A 23,474-nucleotide genomic window follows, 5' to 3' on the forward strand; every position below is an offset into this window, starting at 1 on the left:
TCCTGAATTCTCACATTATATATCATTGAGGGGGAAATGATTTCAATGTATTTTTATTTGCAGTGTGAGTTTGATTCTTAAAATTATGATTTTCTTTTTATGTAGCAGGTCAGGTGATATTTCATTTGTTTGACAAGAAAAAAAAAAAGTAACGGCAGCTTCTCAAATGTTGTCCAGAAACAGATTCTTTATTTAGTGGCATCTTCACTTCATTTAATTCACTGATTGTTATCAAAAATAACTACTTAATTTCCTATGGTACCGAGCGGACTTGTGCTTTTGCCTCAGTGCAGTATTCATCTCAAAATAAATCAGTAAATATGGCTGTTCTATTCATTGTTAGATGTTTGAGGAGTGTACCAGATGTTCAACAGAAGCTCGTGGAAATTAAAACTTGGGTCTCAACACTTCCATGGCAGACTTCAGATAGACGTCGTCTGACTGCGGCTTCCTCTTGCTGCCCGGCTGCAGAAACTTGCTGAGGCCTGGGACCCGGCTCATCCTGCCCTGGAAAGACTGTAACGCAGTATTCAGATTTAGTAGTAACACTTTTCATATATCCGTTATCTCAGGGCTCAAACATTGTGTAACATTTACCTTGACGTTGCGGAAGTCAGCGAGGATGGCCGGAAACTTCTCCTCCAGCATCCGGGTGCATTCCATCAGCTGCACATCTGCACAGCTCAGTTTACCTCCCACCAGGTACACAGGTCCAGACAGAGCCTGAGAGAGTTCGGCAGAGATGCTCATCTCATTTATTATAAACAATCACATAGAATGATCGACGGGCCAGTTTTACATCATTAAGTGATTTTAACTGAGATGATTAACTCTGCCAATGAGGTTTTCTTTGCACTCTCTGTCTGTTTGTTGGTTTGTATGTTTGTTAGCAACATTACACAAAAACTTCTGGATGGATCAGAATGAAACTGGGTAGAAGGATGCAAGTGTGAGTGTGTGCAAAGATAAAAACCTGGATTTAGTTCATTTAAATGTGTTTTCCTAAGGGGACTGTTGTGGCAGAGGTTGGCACCCAGTGCTATTTCAGATATACAGTAGGTGTATTGGTACCTTTTCAAACACAGGCAGAAAGCGCTCCTTTGCTTTGGTTTCAATATTGTCCAGTTTGGGTTGTTTATCTGTGACAAAGACCAGCGCCATTATCATTTCCATGAGATCCATGATTCCCTCTGAGTACATGTTGATAATGGGGAGAAGCATTGACATTTTACCATAACACATCCAGGTAGTAAAAACATCCCAGCACACAGTATTGAAATACATCAAGGAACGAGGGGATCATGCATGACTTTGTCTTTGGGATCTTTGCCGTAGAGATTGTATTTCTCTGCGATGTATTGCAGGATCGCCTTGGTCTGGACGAGCTTCATGCCGTCTATTTCCACCAGGGGAACCTGCTGGTACATGAGATCTCCGTCTGCAGAGCAGGAGACACAGGGGCAGGAGACACAGGGAGGTAAAACACTAAGTCACCCAGTGCACTGTATCTGTGAATTTCAGCATCATGTGATACTTGAGATTATCTCCTCAAAAGGTTTTAAGATTGCTTCACATTAAAAAGGCTGTGTCTACTGTTGGACAAATACCTGACACACCCTGGTGATTCTTTGGTTGAGGCTAAGGAACAATATCTCTGTGGTTGAGACAGAATTTGACTCAAAAGTAGGGGCCAAATAATCTGCAGATTTTTTCTTTAAAATCACACACACACCAGTTTAATTTAAATGTGTAAAAACACAGGGGGAAATAGTCTCATCTGATCCAGACAAATCCATTGAGTAAAACCCTTCATCTGCTTACAGGTTATAGTTCAAATAAAGTGAGTGGCGTGTTTTCCAGCTGATGGGTGGTGCTAATAATAAAACAAATCTCACTGAAAACTCACTGATTTGGAAAACACAGAAACTACTCTTTATTTTGAATCAGCTGTATGCAAACAACTCACCACTGAGGAGTTTCTCATACTGCTCCCGGGTCGTCAGTAAAACCTCTTCGAACTGTGAATGCAACAGATATTCAACAGTCACATTCAAGAAGTTTGTTTGCTTTTCCTTCAAAAGCAATAAAACTCGAGGAATAAAAGCAAAGAAAGGTTTATTCACCTCCACCTCCGCTGCAGCCAGAAGCCAGCGGATCGACTCCATTCTCCCTCTGCCGTCAAGGTAAGTCAGCACAACTTTTCCAGCCATGGTTTGGTTTTAAGGGGGGATAAAAAATCTGTGAAGCTAGAAATGAACAATAAGGAGAACACACTAATTACAGTTAAAACTGCCTGAACATGAGGCTGCAAGTGTTAAATCTGAGTTCAGCAGACTTACAAGTGCAGGGATGAGGTCAGCTGTGGGAGAAGTGGCCGATGCAAGCAGTTGTTTTTGTTTGAGTTGTTATATAACTTTATTCCTTCAGAAGATAAAAAAAAGGGTGAAGGTGGAGAAAAAACACAGAGGCTGCCATCGGTTGGTTGGTTTAGACCACGTGGCTCCAGAAGAGGGAGCCAATGATGAAGTGCTTGAAAGTGGTAAGAACGCTGCTCCATTCAAAAACTTCTCCCATGAGATCCTCAGTCAGTGGGTTTTCCACGAGTCTCATCCTTCTCATCAGAGATCTGCTGCTCCATCCGGAAATAATGTCGCTATTGGTTAGATATCAGGGCTCGAGGTGACACAGGGAACGTGAGGTTTGATTCACATCCAAGTTCGGCATTTTACGAATACAATAAGATAAGTGAGCTTTTTTCATCAACCAGGACATGATACAGATGTATAATCGTGCATGTTGTGTAACTGGGAAACACAGCTCTACTCTGGACCTCTGACCTAATCCCCTCTTCCTCATTTACAGACACACTCATCTTCATGTGACTATGTGGCCAAAGGGAAGGGCGGGGGTCACATGTTGCAGGAGAACAGGGCTTCTAATCATCTGTAGCTCAGGATCAGCAATAAAGAGGCTGATTTAAAAACAACAATAATGATTATTGTAATTATAATATTTTTTTCAATATGTATGCATTATACAAATAGTGAAAATATATTGTTAACAATAATCATCATCGTTGTTGTAATGATTATTATGTTGCTGCAATCATTTATGACATAATTACATCTATAAATATTACTTTTATATTTCATTATAAAAACTAGTCTGATACTTTCAACTTTTGCACCTGATCATGGCGTGATTGCAGGAACAGCACCGACCAGTCTGAGGAGACCCTGTCGGCCTCTGAATGAACAAAGGAAACATGGTACCCTGTGAGCACCAGTCATCTGCTACGTGTAATAACAAGCACTGACACGACAGAGTGATGTTTAAATGTGTTGTGTTTTGACAGAGTTCATTCCAAACCATCAGTCATAGGATTCGAAGCTTATTTTGTAAATTTCGTTATTTCCCAACAAACACTGATCAGTCACTATATTAAAAAACAGTGAAAACCACTCAAACCATCACCTGCTTTAATACATGATCAGTGTTAAGTTTCATGGGACCAGAATCCTTATACAAGCTTCCAGGGCCGGGTGTTAAAATCAGACTTAAGTTCAACATTTTGTAATTAATCTCTCCGCTGATCAAACCTTTTTTGTAAACCTTATGATTTTATATTGTTTAATTTATACACTGATGTATTCGCTCACAGTACTGGCAGCACAACAGATGTACAGGACATTTGTGGGTGTTATGTTTGTCTTGAAAGTTTACAGTTTACAGTTACTTTACACTACCACTGTTTTGTTCTGCAAGATATTAAACAGAAATATTAAAATTGCTTAAGTGTATTCCTGATCTCACATTCTATATATCATTGAGGGGGAAATTATTTCAATGTATTTTATTTATAGCCAGTGTGAGTTTGATTCTTGACATTATAATTTTCTTTTTGTGTAGCAGGTCTGGGGATATTCCATTTGTTTGACAAGAAAAAAAAGAAGAGAAACGGCAGCTTCTCAAATGTTTTCGAGAAATAGATTCTTTATTTAGTTGCCTCTTCACTTCATTTAATTCACTAATTGTTATCAAAAATAACTACATCATTTCCTATGGTACCCAGTGGCTTTGTGCTTTTGCCTCAGTGTAGAATTCACCTCAAGATAAATCAGTAGATATGGCTGTTCTACTCATCGTTAGATGTTTGAGGAGTTTACCAGATGTTCAACAGAAGCTCGTGGAAATTAAAACTTGGGTCTCAACACTTCCATGGCCGTCTTCACAAAGAGGTCGTCTGGCTGCGGCTTCCTCTTGCTGCCCGGCTGCAGAAACTTGCTGAGGCCTGGGAGCCGGCTCATCCTGCCCTGGAAAGACTGTAACGCAGTATTCAGATTTAGTTGTAAAACTTTTCATATATCCGTTATCTCAGGGCTCAAACATTGTGTAACATTTACCTTGACGTTGCGGAAGTCAGCGAGGATTGCCGGAAACTTCTCCTCCAGCATCAGGGTGCATTCCATCAGCTGCACATCTGCACAGCTCAGTTTACCTCCCACCAGGTACACAGGTCCAGACAGAGCCTGAGAGAGTTCGGCAGAGACGCTCATATCATTTATCATAAACAATCACATAGAATGATCGACGGGCCAGTTTTACATCATTAAGTGATTTTAACTGAGATGATTAACTCTGCCAAAGAGGTTTTGTTTACACTCACTGTCAGTTTGTTGGTTTGTATGTTTGTTAGCAACATTACGCAAAAACTACTAGATGGATCAGAATGAAACTGGGTAGAAGGATGCAGTGTGAGTAAGGGAAGAAGCCATTCAATTTTGCTGCAGATCCAGGTTTTCCATAATTATAAGACTGATATTTATGAGTGTGTGCAAAGATGAAAACCTGAATTTAGTTAATTTAAATGTGTTTTCCTAAGGGGACTGTTGTGGCAGAGGTTGGCACCCAGTGCTTTTTCAGATATACAGTAGGTGTATTGGTACCTTTTCAAACACAGGCAGGTAGCGCTCCTTTGCTTTGGTTTCAACATTGTCCAGTTTGGTTTGTTTATCCGTCACAAACACCAGCAACATTATCATTTCCATGAGATCCATGATTCCCTCTGAGTACATGTTGATCCTGGGGAGAAGCATCGGAAGTTTACCATTACACATCAATGTAGTAAAAACATCCCAGCACACAGTAATGAAATACATTAAGGAACGAGGGGCTCATACATGACTTTGTCTTTGAGATCTTTGCCATGGAGATTGTACTTCTCTGCGATGTATTGCAGGATCGCCTTGGTCTGGATGAGCTTCATGCCGTCTATTTCCACCAGGGGAACCTGCTGGTACATGAGATCTCCGTCTGCAGAGCAGGAGACACAGGGGCAGAGGACACAGGGGCAGAGGACACAGGGGCGGTAAAACACCAAGTCACCCAGTGCACTGTATCTGTGTATTTAAGCATCACATGATACTCAAAGGTTGTTAAGATCGTTCACATTAAAAGAGGCTGTGTATATTGTAAATACCTGACGCACCCTGGTGATTCTTTGGCTGAGGTAAAGGAAAAATATCTCTATGGGTGGGATATAATTTGACTCAAAAGTAGGGGCCAAATAATCTGCAGAGTTCTTCTTTAAAATCAAACACACCAGTTTAATTTCAATGGATAAAAACACAGGGGGAAATAGTCTCAGCTGATCCAGACAAATCCAGAGTAAAACCACTTCCCAGTGGTGTGCTTTCCAGCCGATAGGTGGCGCTTATAAATAAATAAATCTCACTGAAAACTCTCACTGATTGGAAAACACAGAAACTATTTATTTGTAATCAGCTGTATGAAAACAACTCACCAGTGAGGAGTTTCTCATACTGCTCCCGGGTCGTCAGGAAAACCTCTTCGAACTGTGAATGCAACAGAAGTATGTTTTTTTTTTTTCTTTTAAAAACAATAAAACTAGAGGAATAAAAGCAAAGAAAGTTGTATTCACCTCCACCTCCGCTGCAGCCAGAAGCCAGCGGATCGACTCCATTTTCCCTCTGCCGTCGAGGTAAGTCAGCACAACTTTTCCAGCCATGGTTTGGTTTTTAGGGGGTGATAACAAATCTGTGAAGCTAGAAATTAACAGAAAGGAGAAAACACTAATTAGAGATAAAACTGCCTGAACACGAGGGTGCAAGTGTTAAATCTGAGTTCAGCAGACTTACAAGTGCAGGGCTGAGGTCAGCTGTGGGAGAAGTGGCCGATGGAAGCAAAGTGTGAGTTGTTATATAACTTTATTCCTTCAGATGATAAAAAAAATCACGGTGAAAGTGGAGAAAACACAGAGGCTGCCATTGGTTGGTTGGTTAAGACCACGTGGCTCCAGAAGAGGGAGCCAAAGAGGAAGTGCTTGAAAGTGGTAAGAACCATAGATAGTAAGAACACTGTGGATTGTGCCATGTAAGCAAATAGAGCGAACCTTTGCTGTCTTTGGCCTTGTGACTGTAATGGAATCATGTGATTATCTCTGCTAAAATAAACAACATTTTTTCCCCACATTTAGATGCAGATACCTCTCGGCCAAACAGTACAATGTAATCTTCTGTACACAGACTGTATGTAAAGAGGTTATGTGATGCAATACTAACCATAACAGGCCTGAAAAACAATTTAACTTGTGATGATGTATGATGAATTTAGAGCCCCTTTCTTTTTTCAATCACAATATATACTAAATATAGTCAAAAGCACATTTCATTGTATTGGGTTTTTGACTCTGGCACAAATAATCAGAATAATTGCATCACTATATTCTTGCACGTATAGGATTAACAGTGACCTGAATTAACCTTTCGCAGCAGATTAATCCAGCTGCCCCTCTTGTGCTCACCCTGTTACAGCCACTGAGCCAGGCATGGAGAAGGGACTGTTATATAATAATTAATAAAAAAATATTCACACACTCAGTCAAACGTTTAATCACAATCGATAAGTGGCTGTTCAATAATCACACACCGTTTGGCTGAGGGGATAAAATGTGTTAACATTGATAATTTTACTGCTCAAATGTAAACAGGTTTATAAACATGGCAGCATCGCATTAATTCGACTGAAATTACAACCCGGCCTTGGATTTCATCTCAAACACATGATGCACAAATAATAGTTGCCCATTATGAAACAAATACAGCAGGAAAGTAGAAAAAAAATGGCTGAACTGTACAGACGCAAAGTAATTAGTTTGACCAAAAACAAGTCACACTGAAACTTTCATGATGTTATAATATGCATATATGATGTAAACAGGTTGGCGAAGAGCATGCAATAATAAATCTGATAAAAAAAACTGAAGGTGAAGGTGTAAACTCTGTAGGATAATAGTGTAAGAGATAGAAAATAAAAAATAAAACACTGAGGAGAAAGACCCGGGTTTAAATTTTGGCCAGTTGCATTTCGCTGTACACATACTATACACGCACAACTTGAGATATTTTACAACTCACAACATCCATGGTACACATCATGAAATAAAGTTTATTGCTGTGTAAGATGTATGTACACTTTTGGATTACAAAATAACTAGGCCTACTCTTTGGAGGTGAAAGAGTTCGTAGGAGCGCCGAAAAGATCGGAGCTCCAGCGAGGCCACTAGCGGTGTCCATATTTGGCAGACCAGTCTGGTCGCCCGTGGATGGTGTGCACGGGCGGGCGAGGCAGCAGACCCGGGTTGCTCTTGTTGGCCAGCGGCATGTTGGCAGAGGTGTTTATCTGACTCCGGCCAGACCGCCATGTTGCATAATCTAAAATGACGATAAATACACAATGATCAATGAGGACGGCAAGAACTAGGGGGCACTCCTCTGTGGCTGGATAGTTAAAATAGTTGAAATAGCATCACAGAAGCTCACAGCTCGAAATTGTTCACTCACTTGATGCTGTTGATTCCTCTGAAGGACCCTGATGTCCTCTGTGACCAGCAGAACCAATGTCTTTTTTGTAAAACGATGGCATGTATCCACCTGGGATCGTATTTGTACCTGATATTTAAAACAAAGACAGATCTGTTAAACTTGAACACAGTGAAAAGTGAGAACAATGAGTGGATGATACAGTGTAAGAGGTCTGTGAGGTTCACCATGAGCTCCTCTGCTCGGCAGAGTCCCTCCAAACGGAATACCACTGTTTCCCCAAAGATGGCTTCCACTATAGTCTTTACTGGCATTTATGGCGACATTCTTCTTTGTACTAATGCCTGACAGGAGATATAAAAAGTTTAATATTTATATTTTCGTCTGAAATAAATAATTAAACAAAATAGTTAAGGGTGAGGAATTAAAAAGTGAAATAAAACTTCGATCAACTGATTCATTAAAAGTGATGTTTGTTTTTATAAGCGACGGCTCCTGGTCCTGCTAAGAAATGTCTTAAAAGAGACAGTAAGTTACCAGGTAAATATCTGGACTGCCTCAGATAATGTTGTTTAGCAGAGGCCGTTCTTGATGGCTCTTGATAGGCTGCAGTCTTGTTCAGGTTTAAAGGTGCATCTTCCTTTCCGCTGGGTCGACTGAAATCCAGGACAGTTCCATATCTGAAAGACAGAGGGCAGTCAGGATCCTGTGTTCTGTTCACGCATTATATTCCTACAGCATTGAATCTACCCTGAGGACGGATCATAACCTCACCTGCTCAGTCCGTCCTCCTCCTGCCTCGACTTCTCTGTGGAGAAGGGTTTTTTTCCCAGTATACTTATTGATGTCAGATCTGGTTCTTCATACTCGTCCCAGTCTTCACCTTTATGGTGACCGGTGCCATGGCCCCAACGGCGACGCCCTCCTTTAGGTTTCAGCTGATAGCTCATTAGGTTGGCATTTTCGGACTCCTCTCGGGTTTGCTAGAAGAACATCAACAACACCAACCGTGCATGGGAGGAATAAATGCACAGTTACATGTTGGAAGAAGCAACTTTGTCTGATGTATTTGTGTTGGTATTGGAGGCTGACAGGTACAGTAAATAGTATAACAACCAGGTGTACGTTTCTATGCCAGGCCCAGACTCACCTTGCTCTGCAGACTTTTGTCTACGATATAAGGTAGATGGCTGGGTGGAGTCCCTTGGGTCTGTGGTTGTTTCAGGATGTGCTTCGGCTGCTGTGCTCGCATCAGCTCCGTGTGCCGCTGGTACAGTGCCGCCTGGGCGGCTGCAGATACAGGGGAGGGCTGGATCTGCTGGAGAGGCCTGGAGGGGGAGCAGTGTTGGTTGGGAGGTGGCGGCTGGGCGGGGGGGACGGGCTTGAGTAGCAGAGGCTGCTGCTGCTGCTGCGGCGACTGTGATGGAGCCTGCAGCGGCACATGACTCGGCTGAGGTCGGCCCTGCTCCAGGATCTGCTGAGGGGTGCCCAGAGCCTGGCCTACCCGGAAGTAAGGGTACCTGAGAGCCTGAAAAGATAGACAAACAACAGCTGTGTGTCTGTATCTGTGTGTCTATGTTCAGCTGTTAAAATGTTTCAACTGCAGGTCAGACTGTACCTGGGCAGAAGCTGGTCTCTTCTTGGGATCCCACAGAAGCAGATCGGTCATCAGATGGATGGCTTCAGGACTGGCATTAGGGATGAGACTCTTCAGATTAATTGGAACACACTGAGGCCAACGGAAGTTCATGGCACTTGCCAGCTGAAATCCCTCAAGCCAGTCGTTCTAGAAGGAAAAACACATGCTGTCTCATGCTCCACATATAACTCCCCTATTCACCTGAAGCTGAACTATATTTGTAGTTTCACATGTGTTTCATCGTACCTTCTTTGGCGTGCCCAAAACTTGGCAAATCTTGAAGATGGTGTCTACTTCACTGGAGCCTGGGAAAAGAGGCCTGAGGGTGTAAAGCTCAGCCATGATGCAGCCAAGTGCCCACTGGTCTATGGGTGAATTGTAGGATGTGGATCTGAGGAGCACCTCAGGGGCTCGGTACCTGGTCAGAAGAAGAAATGGGGCAGAGGCTTGAATACGCTCTGCTATTGCACATGCTTTCATTTAGGTCGAATTATTAGTTGGCTATGTTCACTCACCATCTAGTTGACACATAATCTGTGTAAGGCGGTCGAGATCTGATCTCCCTGGCGAGCCCAAAGTCTGCTATTTTTACCAGCTCAGGGCCCATGCACAGGAGATTCTCAGGTTTCATGTCCCTGTGAAAAAAACCTAACAGAGCAAACATGTAAATAGAACATTCATTTTTTATTTGTACCACACTTGTTAATAATGCTGATGTCTTAACACAGACGTACCATGTTTGTGAATGAATGTGAGCCCCTGCAGTATCTGAAACATAATATTTCTGACTGCAGATTCAGGAAACAGACGAGCCCTGCCGCAAAAAAACAGAACAAAAACTCATCAGTTATGCAACTTTAAGCATTAACCAAATGTAGTTTTAAATGTAGAAATAACAATGCAAATAGTAAAAGTTTTACTAACCTGTCTTTCATTAGCTGATAAAGATTTTCCTTCATGTACTCAAAGATAAAGTACAAGTGGTCGTTTTCTCGAATTACCTCCTTCAGTTTGATCACATTCGCATGATTGAGTTTCTTTAAGGACTGAAAAAGTAAAAGAGAGGTTGTGTTAGAGTGTGTGGAACGCATAAACAAAAAATAAATGGTAGAAATAAAAAGCGAAATCTAAGCATGCTGGATAATACACACAAGTCACTGCAGCACATTCAAAAGCAGCTTACAACTAGAAAACAAATCCCTCTTGGTAAAACGCTTGTGTAGATGGGGGTAAATGCTGCAAAAGTGGGATTTATGCTGAATAAATCAAGTGATAGAAAGCAGGATGGAGATTCGGTACACTGCTCCCATGCACTGGGATGATAAAGGTTTAACCATGCTATGTTTTTAGTAAGGAGGAAAAGCTGGAAAGGGAGTTTGAGATTTTATGGTGTGACATCATGCGGTTATTATAATCTACTCAGCAGGACTCTGAGGACCAGCGAGTTCTACACATTTTTTTGGCTGCGTTTTAAGTAAAGCTCCGGGAAAGGGGGTGTGTGGGCCGGGGATGGGAACCAGAGCTGAAAACTCAACAGCACACGAGAATCACCTTCTACTCTCACAGCTGCTGTGCGACTCTGAGCTGCGAGGAAATTTAGACAGTAAAATACTGAGGTGGTGTGAGAAGAAACAACAGAAAGCTGATTTATTATATTTGACAATAGGGGCCAGAACATAGAGAGTTAAACATATCGTCAGTGAATGATCTACCACATAGCAAACCACAGTGATGTTTCATACCTACACCTGGAGAATGAATACAAGACTGACCAGACCTACATTACATGAATACAGGCCCATACAACTTAAATTAACTTGATCAATTTGATGATCAGTAAATATGGACTACAGTCTCTCAAGTAAAAATGAAACATGAGCTGTTGATTTGATTCTAGAACATGGAACTCCCTTAATGTTAATTTTGGGCAGATTTTTGCTTTTCTAATCTTATGTGTGAAACTGTTAAAAAAAAAATATAGAAAAGATTAGCTCACCTTGACTTCACGGAGGTTCATGCATTCTTCCCAGGAGTAGAATTTTCTTTTCATTCTGAAAACATAGCATTCCTGTTAACCAATTTGTCAGAAGCTACATTAAATTGCAGATCAATCTTTTGTTAAACTGCTGTTAAAGGTTCAGTGTGTATAACTTAGTGACATCTAGTGGTGAAGTTTCATGTTGCAGCTGGGTACCCCTCACCTCACCCTTCCCTTCCCCTTCCAAACATGAAAGAGAACTTTTGGAAATCTTAGGTTGTCATAAACTTAAAAGGTGTTTAGTTGGTCCAGTCTGGGCTACTGTAAAAAACGTGACGGCCTACATAGTAAGAGCCGCTCCTGATGTAAATATAAAGGGACCATTCTAGGTTAAAGAAAACAACAATTTGTACAATTGAGATGAAACACACTTGTGATTATTTTATTTTATAATAATACACAGTGGGGTGCAGAACATCATCACGTATTGCTGTTTGCAGTGAAACCCACACAACTTCCAGATACTTACTTCTTTATGGCAACTAGTTCTCCTGACTCCAGACAGCGGCCAAGAATTACCGAGCCGTAGGTGCCATCCCCGAGCTGTCTGATGGAGGTGTATCTGTTCATTGTGCTTGTCCTTCCATAGCAGTGTGTGGAGCCAGATAATAATTGGGCTGAAAGTAAGAGACGTGTTCGGTTCCTGCTGCTGAATGCAACCAGATTTTCCTGTGACAACAGCAGAAAACCACGGGCAGAGCTGGATGACTCATGGTGTCATGGACTTTCCTCCTTGTAGCTGAGAAGGAGAGAGATAGAATGTTCAGAATGAGGTCAATAGTGGGAATATTGCTGCCCATGTAAACATATGTTACTGTTAAATACTGCCTCACTGTCTATATTGTATCTCTGAGCCACCTCACACAAAAACTCTTTTGCAACCGATTACAAAAAAAGGATTTGTGAATATTGATGACAAAAATAAGATAGTTAGGGAACATATATCTAAGAGCGTGTTAATGTTGGTGCAGCTTAATTGAATTTAAAGGGACTGTTGGACCATGTTCTCTCTAACGTGCTCTAGTTTTCAGTGTCACAACGTTTTGTTGCAAACATTAAGGATTTGGGATAAGGATCAGTGCACTACTGCAAAGAATAACACAGACATTTAAAGCCCCCCTCCCCATCATCCAAAAGTATTTTTGCTTTATGTAACTTGAAATATTGTTTTCACATGAATCTGCAGAAAATGTGAGGCTACTTCAATCCCTGGTTTGAAGGTGGAGTGATATCACAGTTAGTTTATGGTCCAATATGAAGTCTGATGTGTGAAGTCTCCAGTGCACCTCCACTGCTCACTTAGCACATGTGTAATTCACTCAGGACTCTATCCTCAGTGAAATAGGAGACATCTTGTCGGACCATTAAACTTCTGATGGGATTTGCATAGTCCTAGATTTTTGACGTATTTATAATGAGGGAGAATATGTAGATTAAACTACTTTTCAATGAGGTGATCCTACGTGTTTTAAAAGGAAAACCCCAAATCACATACACACATGCACAGACAGATTTAACACAAGTTTAAGATACTGGTGCCTCCATAGAGATGAGGATGAAACACGTTGTAGTGGTCCTTTAAGCAGTAAACATCTTTATGCTAAAGTGTATTGTAGCACTAACACGTTAACCAAGCAGCAGCTATCACAGCTGCTGCTTGCCAAAGCAATACAAGCTAACAGCCTCGACCTCCTTCACCTCCATGTTATTGATATTCTGTCATGCTTGGTTCGTGTGCAGCTAACGTTAGCAGCCGTGTTTCTGGTTAAGTTAGTGAGAGGAAGCTAACGATGTGGTTAATTAGCACTAAATGTCCTCCACTCCGTTAGCTTCGGTGCTTTTGGTTGTGCTAACACTACAGATGTGCTCAGTTAGAATGTGAACGATGGCTCTGTACAGTGAGCGGAAGCAGATCCCTGACGGTAAGGCTGTTGTGGTTAAAGATGTTTTGGCCCTGATGCTTTTTTTATATTTTTAATAACCTTTTACATTGCCCGGTTTCCTCACTAATAAATCAAAACACATCACTCACCCTCCTCTCGTCACATCGACAACAACACATAGCATCTGTGGTGAAATGTCTGAGCGGAATAATCTGCTCGCTGCGATCATAACCGCATCCTCGGTCTATCACACACACACATCTAAACAGACAACACATCTACACATACACACATGTACACACAGCTACACACAACTAGATGTTCAGACAGGCCCTCTGCTCAGTGAACTCTCGCGGTTTCATCCCAACAAATCACAGCTCTCCAAAGACACAACAGGATCCGAAACATATATCTGCCTCTCTGTGTCTACACCTTGTGCGGCATGAAATAGTCCGCTACTCAAAAGAATATCTAATATGATATTTGGCTTTTTGCTTGTTTCAGTTTAGACATTAGAAATTCATAACAGCTAAACAAAGGCATCAAAGTGAAAGGCCGCAGTTAAAATCCTTTGAATGAAAGACATCGATAAATAGCACGATAAAGCAAACACGGAAGTGAGGGAGGGTTAAATCTTGCTTTCCATTCATCCTTGTCAAATCTCAGATAGGAAGATGGTCCAATAGTGTTTCAATTTACCATTAAGAATATTTGGATTTTTGCAGAATGTGCAGGAAGACCAGTGGGATGATATTTTACTACATAGATAGTACACTTACAAGGACACATTCAATATTTTATTCGTGAAAATGTTTTTTTTGTAATTTTAGGTAGTTCTTCTCATGTACAGTAGTAGTAAAATAGGGTGAAACACCATGATTGTGAGTTGAGGCTCACAGACGAGCATGTGTATCAGTGCTCGTCTGTGCACCGCGGCTCCATCCCTTGATTCCTAATGTGCACTTTGACTCCAACCTTCATCATAAGATCAATATTTGTTTAGAATCTATTTACGTTTTATACATTTGTACAGCTTTATCCCTTTTGTTGCCGATGTACCCTTAGTCATCTGCCTCGTTTGTTTTTTGAGTAGTGCTTTTTAACATTTTTAAGAACAGTGGTTTATTAATAAAGTTATTTATTATTATTATAAGGTAGCAGTCTTTTTATACAGGATATTTAAGCTTGATTTCAAAATGCAAGTGGAAACACATCGTCCATTTTCATACACAGTCTATGCTTTCCTTCATGATTTCTTCAGTATGTGGGGCCATAAAACAAACAATACAGCTGAAATCTTTAATAAGTCGATAAGCAGATTATGGAAAACACATCAACAACTGAAACAAGGCTGATAAATTGATCTTCTGGACCACCTGTGCAGTGGTTTGATTAAACCATCTTTCATAAATAGTCTTAAATAATCGTGTGTCCAGGCTGATTGTAGAGCATTTTTCTATTTACTTTTTTTGTTTTGTATGTTAATAATGCAGATGTTTATACTAAACTACCAGAACATCGCAATTAAGCCTGAAAACGTTACATTTAATGTGCCGTTGTGGTATCTGATTGTATCGGGTGAAAATGTATAGATTTTATGTGTGTCAGGCATGAAAGCAACAAAGTGGCTTTGCTGTAGATAAGGCAATTGCAACTTTGCCCTACATCATCAGATCTTTCAGATTTCAAATGTTTGATAAAGTGCAGGCCTAACAACATCTACATGCCAAATGTCAGTCTTGGGCATAGCGCCACCTAGTGGAAACAGGACATTTAAATTCATTACTTTGACTCTCCTTGCAGGTTTAATAGATCAAATCTGGTCAAAATTATATTCGGAGCTTAATGGTGCTCCAGAGTGAAGCTTCAGATTTTTCAAGAAACTTCATTGCCATGGTGACACATTATCCACCATGAGACAGAAAGCTGTTTTTGAGAGGCTTATTGAGAACTCACCAAATGTGGAGTTTATCACCAATTTCTTTTTCTGAGGTCTGTTTGACATCTGGTTTTGTTACCCATCCCTATAGGATGAATTGTCTTGTTCATTCCCTATATTATGGTGCAATGTATCAGTCAGCACTACTTGTGTTTTCTGATGTTCTCATTTCACTGCTGTAATTGAAATGTCAAATTGACACATTTTCTCCATTTACAAAGCATTGCCGAGTTACACAATCAGCGACAATCCATGTGCATCACCTGCAGTTATCCAGGAAACACAGAATGAAAACATTCAGCTGCGTAACATTTATGACAAATGTGTGTTTCCAACCAGTTTGACTCAAAGTAACTATTGTATAAATACTTCAATAAAACAGAAAAGTCTGCTCCTCCCCGATGCACACTCCAAAGACTGAACGGGGTTTTATATCATGTCCTCGAAATACACACATTTATTCCCAGCATCGTTTCCTGAACCAGTGACAGCCCAGTGAGTAGGAAGTTATTTAAGCGGAGATAGAAACAGTGCAGCTCCTGCTCCTGACAGACACTCAGCAGGGCGCTTCTCTCCTCCTCTCCCTCTCTAGCTTCCTCACTCTCGGCCTGACTTCCTGTGAAGCTCGGGGCCTCTCAGCGGAATGGCTGCGTTCCTCCGAGCTCGTAAATTTGTTCGTAGTGTTGTTCGCTTCTCCGACCGTGACCTGTAAGACAGTAGTGTCGACCGCGTGTGAGGAGAACAGAGCCCGAGGTGCAGACCGAGCCGCCATGGTGGGTCCCCCCCCGCTTTCACCTTGTTTTTTCGGAGAAACGAGTTAGCCAGAGAGCTAGCGAGCTAGCCCGAAGTAGCTAGCGTCACCTAGCGTCACCTGCGTGTCCACCTGTAGTTCTCTGTGCTCGACGTGTCTCCGCTAGCTCGCATCTAATCGCCAAACTGATTGTGTGACCTCAACTTTGAGACAAGTCCATTTTATAAACGACACTCACGAGTCTGTAGCAGATGAATAGTTAATTTAGTTTGAGATGCTAGCATTACCGCGTGTAGCTACTCACTGTTTACCAGCATTTACCACAGCAGCTGCCTGAGCTATTTTTAACGTCAACAGCTTTTGAATAAGTACAACAAATAAGCTACTGGAGTAAAAACAACTAGGACCACACTGTACATTTACTCCAAGACTATCAAAGTCCTGAATTGGGAAAAAAAAAAAATAGAAACAAAGCTGTGAGAATAATCAGGAAATTAATGTATTTCAAGGAAATGTCCTTAAAGCAAACACGGTTCACTTCTTAGTGTTTGTACAGTACATTTCTTAATATTGGATTATTATTAATGTGTAAACAGCTTTTTGATTGACGTGGAGCTTAGGGTCAACTGATCAACTTAATGTCAACTGTCAATTGATACATTTATTGATTTAGCTGTAAAACAGTGATACAGAAAAATGTCCCCTTTTCCCCCAATTCCACTTTTAAAATGTATTGTTGTTATTGATGCATTAATCTGTAAACAGCGTTTTATCTTGCATAGGAACTGATTAAATTACTGATTGAGCTTTAAAAGTGGAAACATTTTAATTGCATATCACCATTACTTCACTTATATATTTACTAACTTGGGGACTAAATGTACAAAGTAGCATGAAAAGTTGTACTTTACAGAATTGCGTTTAATATACTTTGTTACATTCCACAACACATCATAATACCGGACTCTCCTCTGCATTATTTTCCTCATCTTACGTATGTGATAATAATTGAAGGATTCGGCGATGTATCTTCATGCACACACCACACTGAAATGTTGAGTGACTAGGTTGTGCAGTAAACAACCAAAACAACATGTAACACAGATAATACAAGTGCATCACAAAAGTTAAAAACAAACCTCAAAATATCTCAACACAACATTTACTCTTTAGTGGATTTACCTGGGGAACCTCATGTGCAAGAAAACCCATCACATACAGAGCTAAACAGACAACTTCAACAAAAAACTGAATTAGTCAAATGTAATGTAATTAAATTAATGCTTCACTTCTTTGTTGTAAAGGCGGAAGAAGAAGCAGATATTGGAAGTACAGTTGAGGATGAAGATGAAGATTCAAATGACCCGAATCTTAACGTGAGACATCTGATTTTCATTTTCTTTTCTATTCTCTAAAATGTTTTATATAATATTAATTTGAACTGCACCTTTGTCTCAGCCCTTCCAGAGCTGTTTTATGAATCAATTCTCAGTTTTCCACTTCAGAAACAACTCTTGCTGAGAACAATAAAGCTCAGGACCTTTTTGACACTTTAAAATGTGTTGCTGCAGGATCTCAATGAATTCAGAGTTCGGTGGATGTCCGAAATCCAACCGAACTCCGCAGCGAGTGACCGACTGCTGCGAGTTAAAGGTCTGAAGAGGAGCCAAGAGAAGGCTCTGGAGGAGAAAGTAAGTTGAGAAATGATTTCTTAAGGTCCATCTCTTTGTGTGTTGTGGAGTGCTGCAACTGAAATTTCAAGCGCTGTTGGAATGACTGACATGAGTCGTCTTCCCTCAGGCCACAGAGCTGTTCTTGAGAGCTGTTCAGGAAGAGCAGAATGGAGCTGTCTATGAGGGTACGTTTGAGATGACACATTCCTTAGAAATGAACAAGTCCCATAGTGCAAAGGCTCGCATAGTCAGTGACTTCTTTTAAATCATTTCTTAAAACCCATTTTTATAGACTTGCTTTCATGTGATGTAATGTCGTTTTTTTTCCCTTTTTATAATTTTGTTTTCACCTTTTTATTTTACCTGTTGATGCATTTTAATTGTCATATTTCTGCTTTTATGTGTTCAGGTTTTCATGTGAGAAAGCTCTATATTAATTAATTTAATTTGAAAACTACCTTGTTTCCGACCACCTAAACGTGGTTGTGTGGCCTCCTGCTGATTGTTTCTATTATCTTTTTTTAAATTGCTATCAAAGCACTGTAAACTACGTATTTTACCTTAATAACATTTATTATTATCATATTTAATTCATCAGCTAATGGAAAATTACACAAAATATTTTTTTTTTTAAACAGGTATTTCTAACCATCAGTCATTGTCTTGGATTAAATGTGAATTATTTCATTCTGTGGTTATAGCCATTGAAAGTAGATGAGAATATTTATAATCCTTTCAAATAGTTTTGTAAAGTCAGTATGTAAAATCTAAAAAAGTGAGTTACATTTCTTGACCTTTTCAGTTGCATCTTCTTCCCTGTTCATGAATTGATGTCTTAACTCACAGCTATCAAGTTCTACCGCATGGCCATGCAGCTTGTGCCTGACATCGAGTTCAAAATCAACTACAGCCGTCCTTTGGATGCCGCCTCAGTTGGAGGAAACTAGTAAGTTGCGTGTTTTTTTTGGATGTCATCTATTTATTCACTTAATCTGAGTCTGCAATGTTTCAACACGCAGCGAAAGGTCTGCGCTATGTTTCCGGGTTGTCTCTTCATCCATTTCTTTATCACTCGCAATTTTATTACAAAATATCTCAGGAATACTGAGGAAGTTCCTTAAAATGTAGTACTTGGACTCATGGATGAATAGATTTTGTTTTTGGTATGATGAACGAGATATCTCGAACACCTCAAGGGAATTCCTTCAGATTTGGCAGAAATATCCGGTTACACTCAAGGGTGTATTAATTAGAATGTGGTGGTCAAAAGTCAAATTCATTGGGACTTTACCAACCATATTTTTGGTATGAACATTGCAAACAGTTATGACAATATACAGTACACTTATACCTTTCATCCTCATTTTTAGATTCTTATCTCTTCTAACAGAATAGCTGTGTTAAATCCTGAAATCCTATATTTCAAGCCATTAGCGAATCAGATGCTAAAGTTGAACAGTCACAGGTTGGATAATCTGTTTTCACTCATTCAGACCCACATCAAACTGGTTGTTCCATGGCCCTTGCTCATGTCTGGAAATTGAGTGAATTCGTGTGGGGAAATCTCACTTCTGAAACTGAGCATATAATTTAATTTTTTGCAGCATGGAGGACAGTGATGTTGAAGGTGACATTGAAGATCTACTTGCCTACTTTGAGCAGCAATTCACCTTGGAAAGCCCATTTCCAAAGATCTGCACTCCGCAGTTGGAAATGACTCAGATGCACATTTCAGGTAAAGAAGAAAAAAAAGGCTGTTGTTTTTTAAGATTGAAAAACATGTAAACAAGTCATTCCAAATTTGTATTCATTGTAACCATTTCCTGATTTATCTGACTGCAGCCTTGCCGCGGGAAATCCTGATGTACATATTTCGTTGGGTTGTGTCAAGTGATCTGGACATGCGAGCCCTGGAGCAGCTCTCTTTGGTTTGCCGGGGGTTTTATATTTGTGCAAGGTGAGCCCCGCTGTCAAAACAGATTAAATGTGCAACATCTTATTCACCAATAGCTTGCTTTTCCCAAGAGTTTGCCTCTCAAAACTGTTGATTTGGGATCAGACATTTAGGATGTCACTATTTATATTCTTAAAAGCCAGTAATGTGTTTATTTTTTTAGGTTTGCTCAATCTTTACAACTCTTTTTCACTTTTAATTTCTCTCCAGAGACCCTGAGCTGTGGCGATCAGCCTGTTTACGAATGTGGGGACGGAACTGCACCAAACTTGTTCCCTTCAACTCCTGGAGGGAAATGTTTCTGCAAAGGCCACACGTCCGTTTTGATGGTAACGAAGCAACATGTATATCAAATACAAATCTAGACTCTGCTCCGTCATAGTTTATGAGACCAATACTGATTAAATATATTTCTCCGTGCAAACTAGTGCATCATATATCCATGTCCAAAATGTAGTTTGAAGCTGCAGTTTTGAATGTGGTTGCTCTGAAGAGAACCGACTTTATTATTACTGTGATGATCAACACAACCACTGGAAAATCAAATGTGAAAGTATATTTGCATAATATTGCACTTGTGTTGTTTGTTGATATTGCTTCTATAAGTTAATATGGGCAAATGCTGTTGCCAGTGCACTGATGAATTACTGTTCAACTATTACTACAGTGTTCCTCCTCTGAGTAGCTATCACTGGATGTTGAACTTTGCATATTATTTTCACAGGTGTGTATATCAGCAAGACGTCATACATGCGTCAAGGAGAGGAATCACTGGATGGATTTTACAAGTCCTTGCACCATGTTGAGTACTACAGGTACACGTTTCTGACTTTAATCGTTACTTTTTATTGTAAGTTGAATAGATATTTAAGCTAATTGTTCTTTCTTTTCATAGGTACCTCCGGTTCTTCCCCGATGGCAAAGTCATGATGCTGACCACCCCTGAGCTCCCTCTGTCCGTCATTCCTCGCTTGCGTACCAGGAACACCAGGTCAGACCCTCTCTTTTTTCCACTATCTCAGCAGAAATGCAAGTTGCAACCTCAACAAATTATTGACTTATATATTTATTAAATACCAGCTTTTTGCACGATTGTTGTTTTTTCATTTTACAGAATGGATTCTCTTCTGGTCGGTCATTTCCGTCTGTCACAGGAGGCAGACAATCAAACCAAAGTTTTTGCTGTTGTCTGCAAGAAAAAGGAGGAGGTGAGAATAAATATATACATACTCATAATTTCAGACTAAGCATTGCCGTAAAGTCAAGATAAGTGAAAACGAAAGAAACAACTTTATTATTCCAGCAGTTAGGTAAAAGTCAGGTATGAACTCTTAATACGTTAATACTCACCTTTTTTTCAGGTTTTCCAATAAGCATTTCTGTCGGTTAATGGCTCACGTTTTAATCTGCATACTTTTTTTACAGAAAGGGTCAGAGTTTCAGAAGAATCGGTTCTGCAGGCGGAACCCAGCTACCGAAAGTGAGCACATCTTCCATGTGGGACTGCATCTGTCCTCTGGGGGGCGCCAGATTTCCAGTAAGCTGGTGTGGATCCACCACTCCTGCCACAACACCTACAAGTAAGACACAGTAGCACCCGTCAATGTGGATAAGTCCAATTATTTCCCTTGTTTATTTGAGAGTTGACGTGAATCCTGTTTTCAGGCTGACTGGGGAAGCGGTTGTCACTGCGTTTGACCTGGACAGGATGTACCCCCCCTTCTCCTTTGCACGTGTGAAGAGTTACACTGCTTTCTCTGAGCAGCCTCTCTAAGCATAATGGGGACGTGCATGTGACCCACAGAGACCACAGCAAACAGCATTTAATAAAATGCATACTTCTCTGCCGGTGTAATTTGTGCTGCATCTGGATAACATATTAATTTAACCCTCATGTTTCCTCCAATGCGAGCGTGTTATGTTTCAGGTTTACATGATAGACAACTACTTATTTTCTGATTTCAGAAATGAAAGCAATGTGTTGAGAGCTAAAATAATTAGCCACCTTTTCCCCACCTGTCTAAGCAATGAATGTTTATACTGTTGTTGTCTCATGGTGCACTTTCTCCCTCGAATAAACAGTGGTGAACGGAACACGATCTTGTCTTTGGATTTATTTTATGGTAAATGAATGGAATAGACAAACACAGCACAATAAGACACTGGGTACATTTCAGAATTAGTTGTTACAACAAAAATGCAACATACCTGCAGTGGTGTGTAACCAGGCAGCGTATCTTCACTGGATTAACCTCATTCAAGGACACATTTCCGACCGGAGACCTCGATGCTCTCCTGCATGTGAAAATATGATCCAGCTCTGTGAAATTCTAGACGTCCTATTACACAACCTCAGTGAAAGACATTGCTGATGTGATGTCATACTTCAGCATCATTTGTCTTCTTGCCGAGGACTCACAGGGTCATAATCCATGTATTACATTTTCTGGGAACCAAGCGCGGACAGATGAAACAGGATTTGCAGAGGGGGAAAAAATACATGAATGTGAAAGTTTTATTGGATTAGGCTAAAAGTGATTTGTGGCTTGTTTTGTTTTTTCAAGTAATCAAATTATAGCCTGTAGCAAATCCCAAATTAAAAAGTAAATCCTGCTGTATATAGACAGCTGTTGCTACAATTGTTATGAGTTAGAATAGGAAAGTAATGTGGACCACGGCCTCTGTTAAATTCCTGAGTGAGGCATTGTTTGTGCTGCAGACACACCACCGAAGCTCACAAACAGCTGCTCTGTCCTCCAAACGTGAGCTCTGTGTGACACACACAGTCTCCCAGTGCATCCATTCTGCACACAGCTCTGATGAGAAGGAGACCAGAGTGATGCCATTCTAGAGTAGAGGACTGAGGGCAGTAAAGGTGCAGTCACACTGTAGAGACAGTAGACCTGAGAGAGGTCAACATCAGGTTTACAGACCCTGTCAGAGTATTATTACCAAGAAGGTTAAGAATTACTGCAGCCTCAGCCTTATCATCATCGCTCATAAATAGTTGGCTGCTGATACCAGCACTGAGACAACAGAGAAAAACACATTCCACCTGAAAAAGTTTTCAGTTGCAGGTTTTGATGCCATCATGGCCTCATGTCCTCTGTCTAAAGTCAAACATGTTAACTCACACTGTGCTAACTTCCACCACAATCCAAAAAAGAGGACTTACCAATGGAGCGAGGAAGCAACAACACAGAGGACACAGAAAACATTTTTTTATTACACCAGTTTTGTGACATTTTCTTTGGGAACTACGAGGCTGTTGTCAATTCTGAAGAAGTGTAATAATCAAAACCTTTTAAGTATTATTAAATGCCAATTTATTATATCATCAAATTTCAGCTTCAATGGATTTTGGCTCTGCCCAGACCACATGAACCAGCTCTTAAAAACTATGAGCACTACAGGAGTACTGCAAAGGATGGATTATACAAGGATAAGGAGCAAGATAACAAATTAATACCAATTTATTTTTTGTTAAATATAGAATTAGCAAGATAGCTCTTAAAGTATATTTTGAAGGACAAAGCCCTATATTACTATTTTTAATCATTCAAAAGTACAGGTTTGAATATCTGAAAAAACATTTGGAGGCCACCTGTCATTCTTTGTGTTTTCCTTCAAAACGGGACCATCACATTTTATTTATTTTTTTTACATAATATGAAAATAAACTTTTTTAAATACATTTATTTATGGAGATATCAATACCTGAGAAAACAAACTAAGTAGGCTTCATGAATCTTTTTT

General features: G+C 40.3%; 4 protein-coding genes across 4 annotated transcripts; 1 reads left to right on the plus strand and 3 right to left on the minus strand.

The window, feature by feature from the left end:
* Positions 1-167: 167 nt before the first annotated feature.
* LOC133020279 (glutathione S-transferase A4-like) lies at positions 168-2,995 on the minus strand. The gene is made up of 7 exons (XM_061086777.1): positions 2,340-2,995; positions 2,124-2,246; positions 1,967-2,018; positions 1,309-1,438; positions 1,072-1,210; positions 598-723; positions 168-516 (listed from the first exon to the last, which is right to left on the minus strand). Exons 2-7 carry the CDS (start codon positions 2,208-2,210, stop codon positions 388-390), a joined length of 663 nt encoding a protein of 220 aa, XP_060942760.1. The 5' UTR covers positions 2,211-2,246; positions 2,340-2,995; the 3' UTR covers positions 168-387.
* Positions 2,996-3,973: 978 nt separating this feature from the next.
* LOC133020269 (glutathione S-transferase A4-like) lies at positions 3,974-6,247 on the minus strand. The gene is made up of 7 exons (XM_061086764.1): positions 6,159-6,247; positions 5,942-6,065; positions 5,804-5,855; positions 5,181-5,313; positions 4,947-5,082; positions 4,404-4,529; positions 3,974-4,322 (listed from the first exon to the last, which is right to left on the minus strand). Exons 2-7 carry the CDS (start codon positions 6,026-6,028, stop codon positions 4,194-4,196), a joined length of 663 nt encoding a protein of 220 aa, XP_060942747.1. The 5' UTR covers positions 6,029-6,065; positions 6,159-6,247; the 3' UTR covers positions 3,974-4,193.
* Positions 6,248-6,895: 648 nt separating this feature from the next.
* On the minus strand, positions 6,896-13,738 carry LOC133020237 (serine/threonine-protein kinase ICK-like). The gene is made up of 14 exons (XM_061086731.1): positions 13,551-13,738; positions 11,988-12,257; positions 11,477-11,531; positions 10,405-10,526; positions 10,215-10,294; positions 9,996-10,128; positions 9,727-9,898; positions 9,460-9,627; positions 8,992-9,369; positions 8,616-8,824; positions 8,379-8,521; positions 8,069-8,185; positions 7,863-7,970; positions 6,896-7,733 (listed from the first exon to the last, which is right to left on the minus strand). The coding sequence occupies exons 2-14, from the start codon at positions 12,086-12,088 to the stop codon at positions 7,582-7,584; spliced, it is 1,938 nt and encodes a 645-aa protein (XP_060942714.1). The 5' UTR covers positions 12,089-12,257; positions 13,551-13,738; the 3' UTR covers positions 6,896-7,581.
* Positions 13,739-15,874: 2,136 nt separating this feature from the next.
* On the plus strand, positions 15,875-21,812 carry fbxo9 (F-box protein 9). Its single transcript, XM_061086743.1, has 13 exons — positions 15,875-16,113; positions 17,396-17,467; positions 17,663-17,782; positions 17,892-17,949; positions 18,611-18,710; positions 19,369-19,499; positions 19,607-19,721; positions 19,929-20,047; positions 20,443-20,533; positions 20,614-20,709; positions 20,833-20,926; positions 21,144-21,298; positions 21,384-21,812. The coding sequence occupies exons 1-13, from the start codon at positions 16,111-16,113 to the stop codon at positions 21,490-21,492; spliced, it is 1,263 nt and encodes a 420-aa protein (XP_060942726.1). The 5' UTR covers positions 15,875-16,110; the 3' UTR covers positions 21,493-21,812.
* Positions 21,813-23,474: the final 1,662 nt, after the last annotated feature.

The sequence above is a fragment of the Limanda limanda genome, chromosome 15 (assembly GCF_963576545.1).
Source record: "Limanda limanda chromosome 15, fLimLim1.1, whole genome shotgun sequence".
NCBI classification, from domain to species: Eukaryota; Metazoa; Chordata; class Actinopteri; order Pleuronectiformes; family Pleuronectidae; genus Limanda; species Limanda limanda.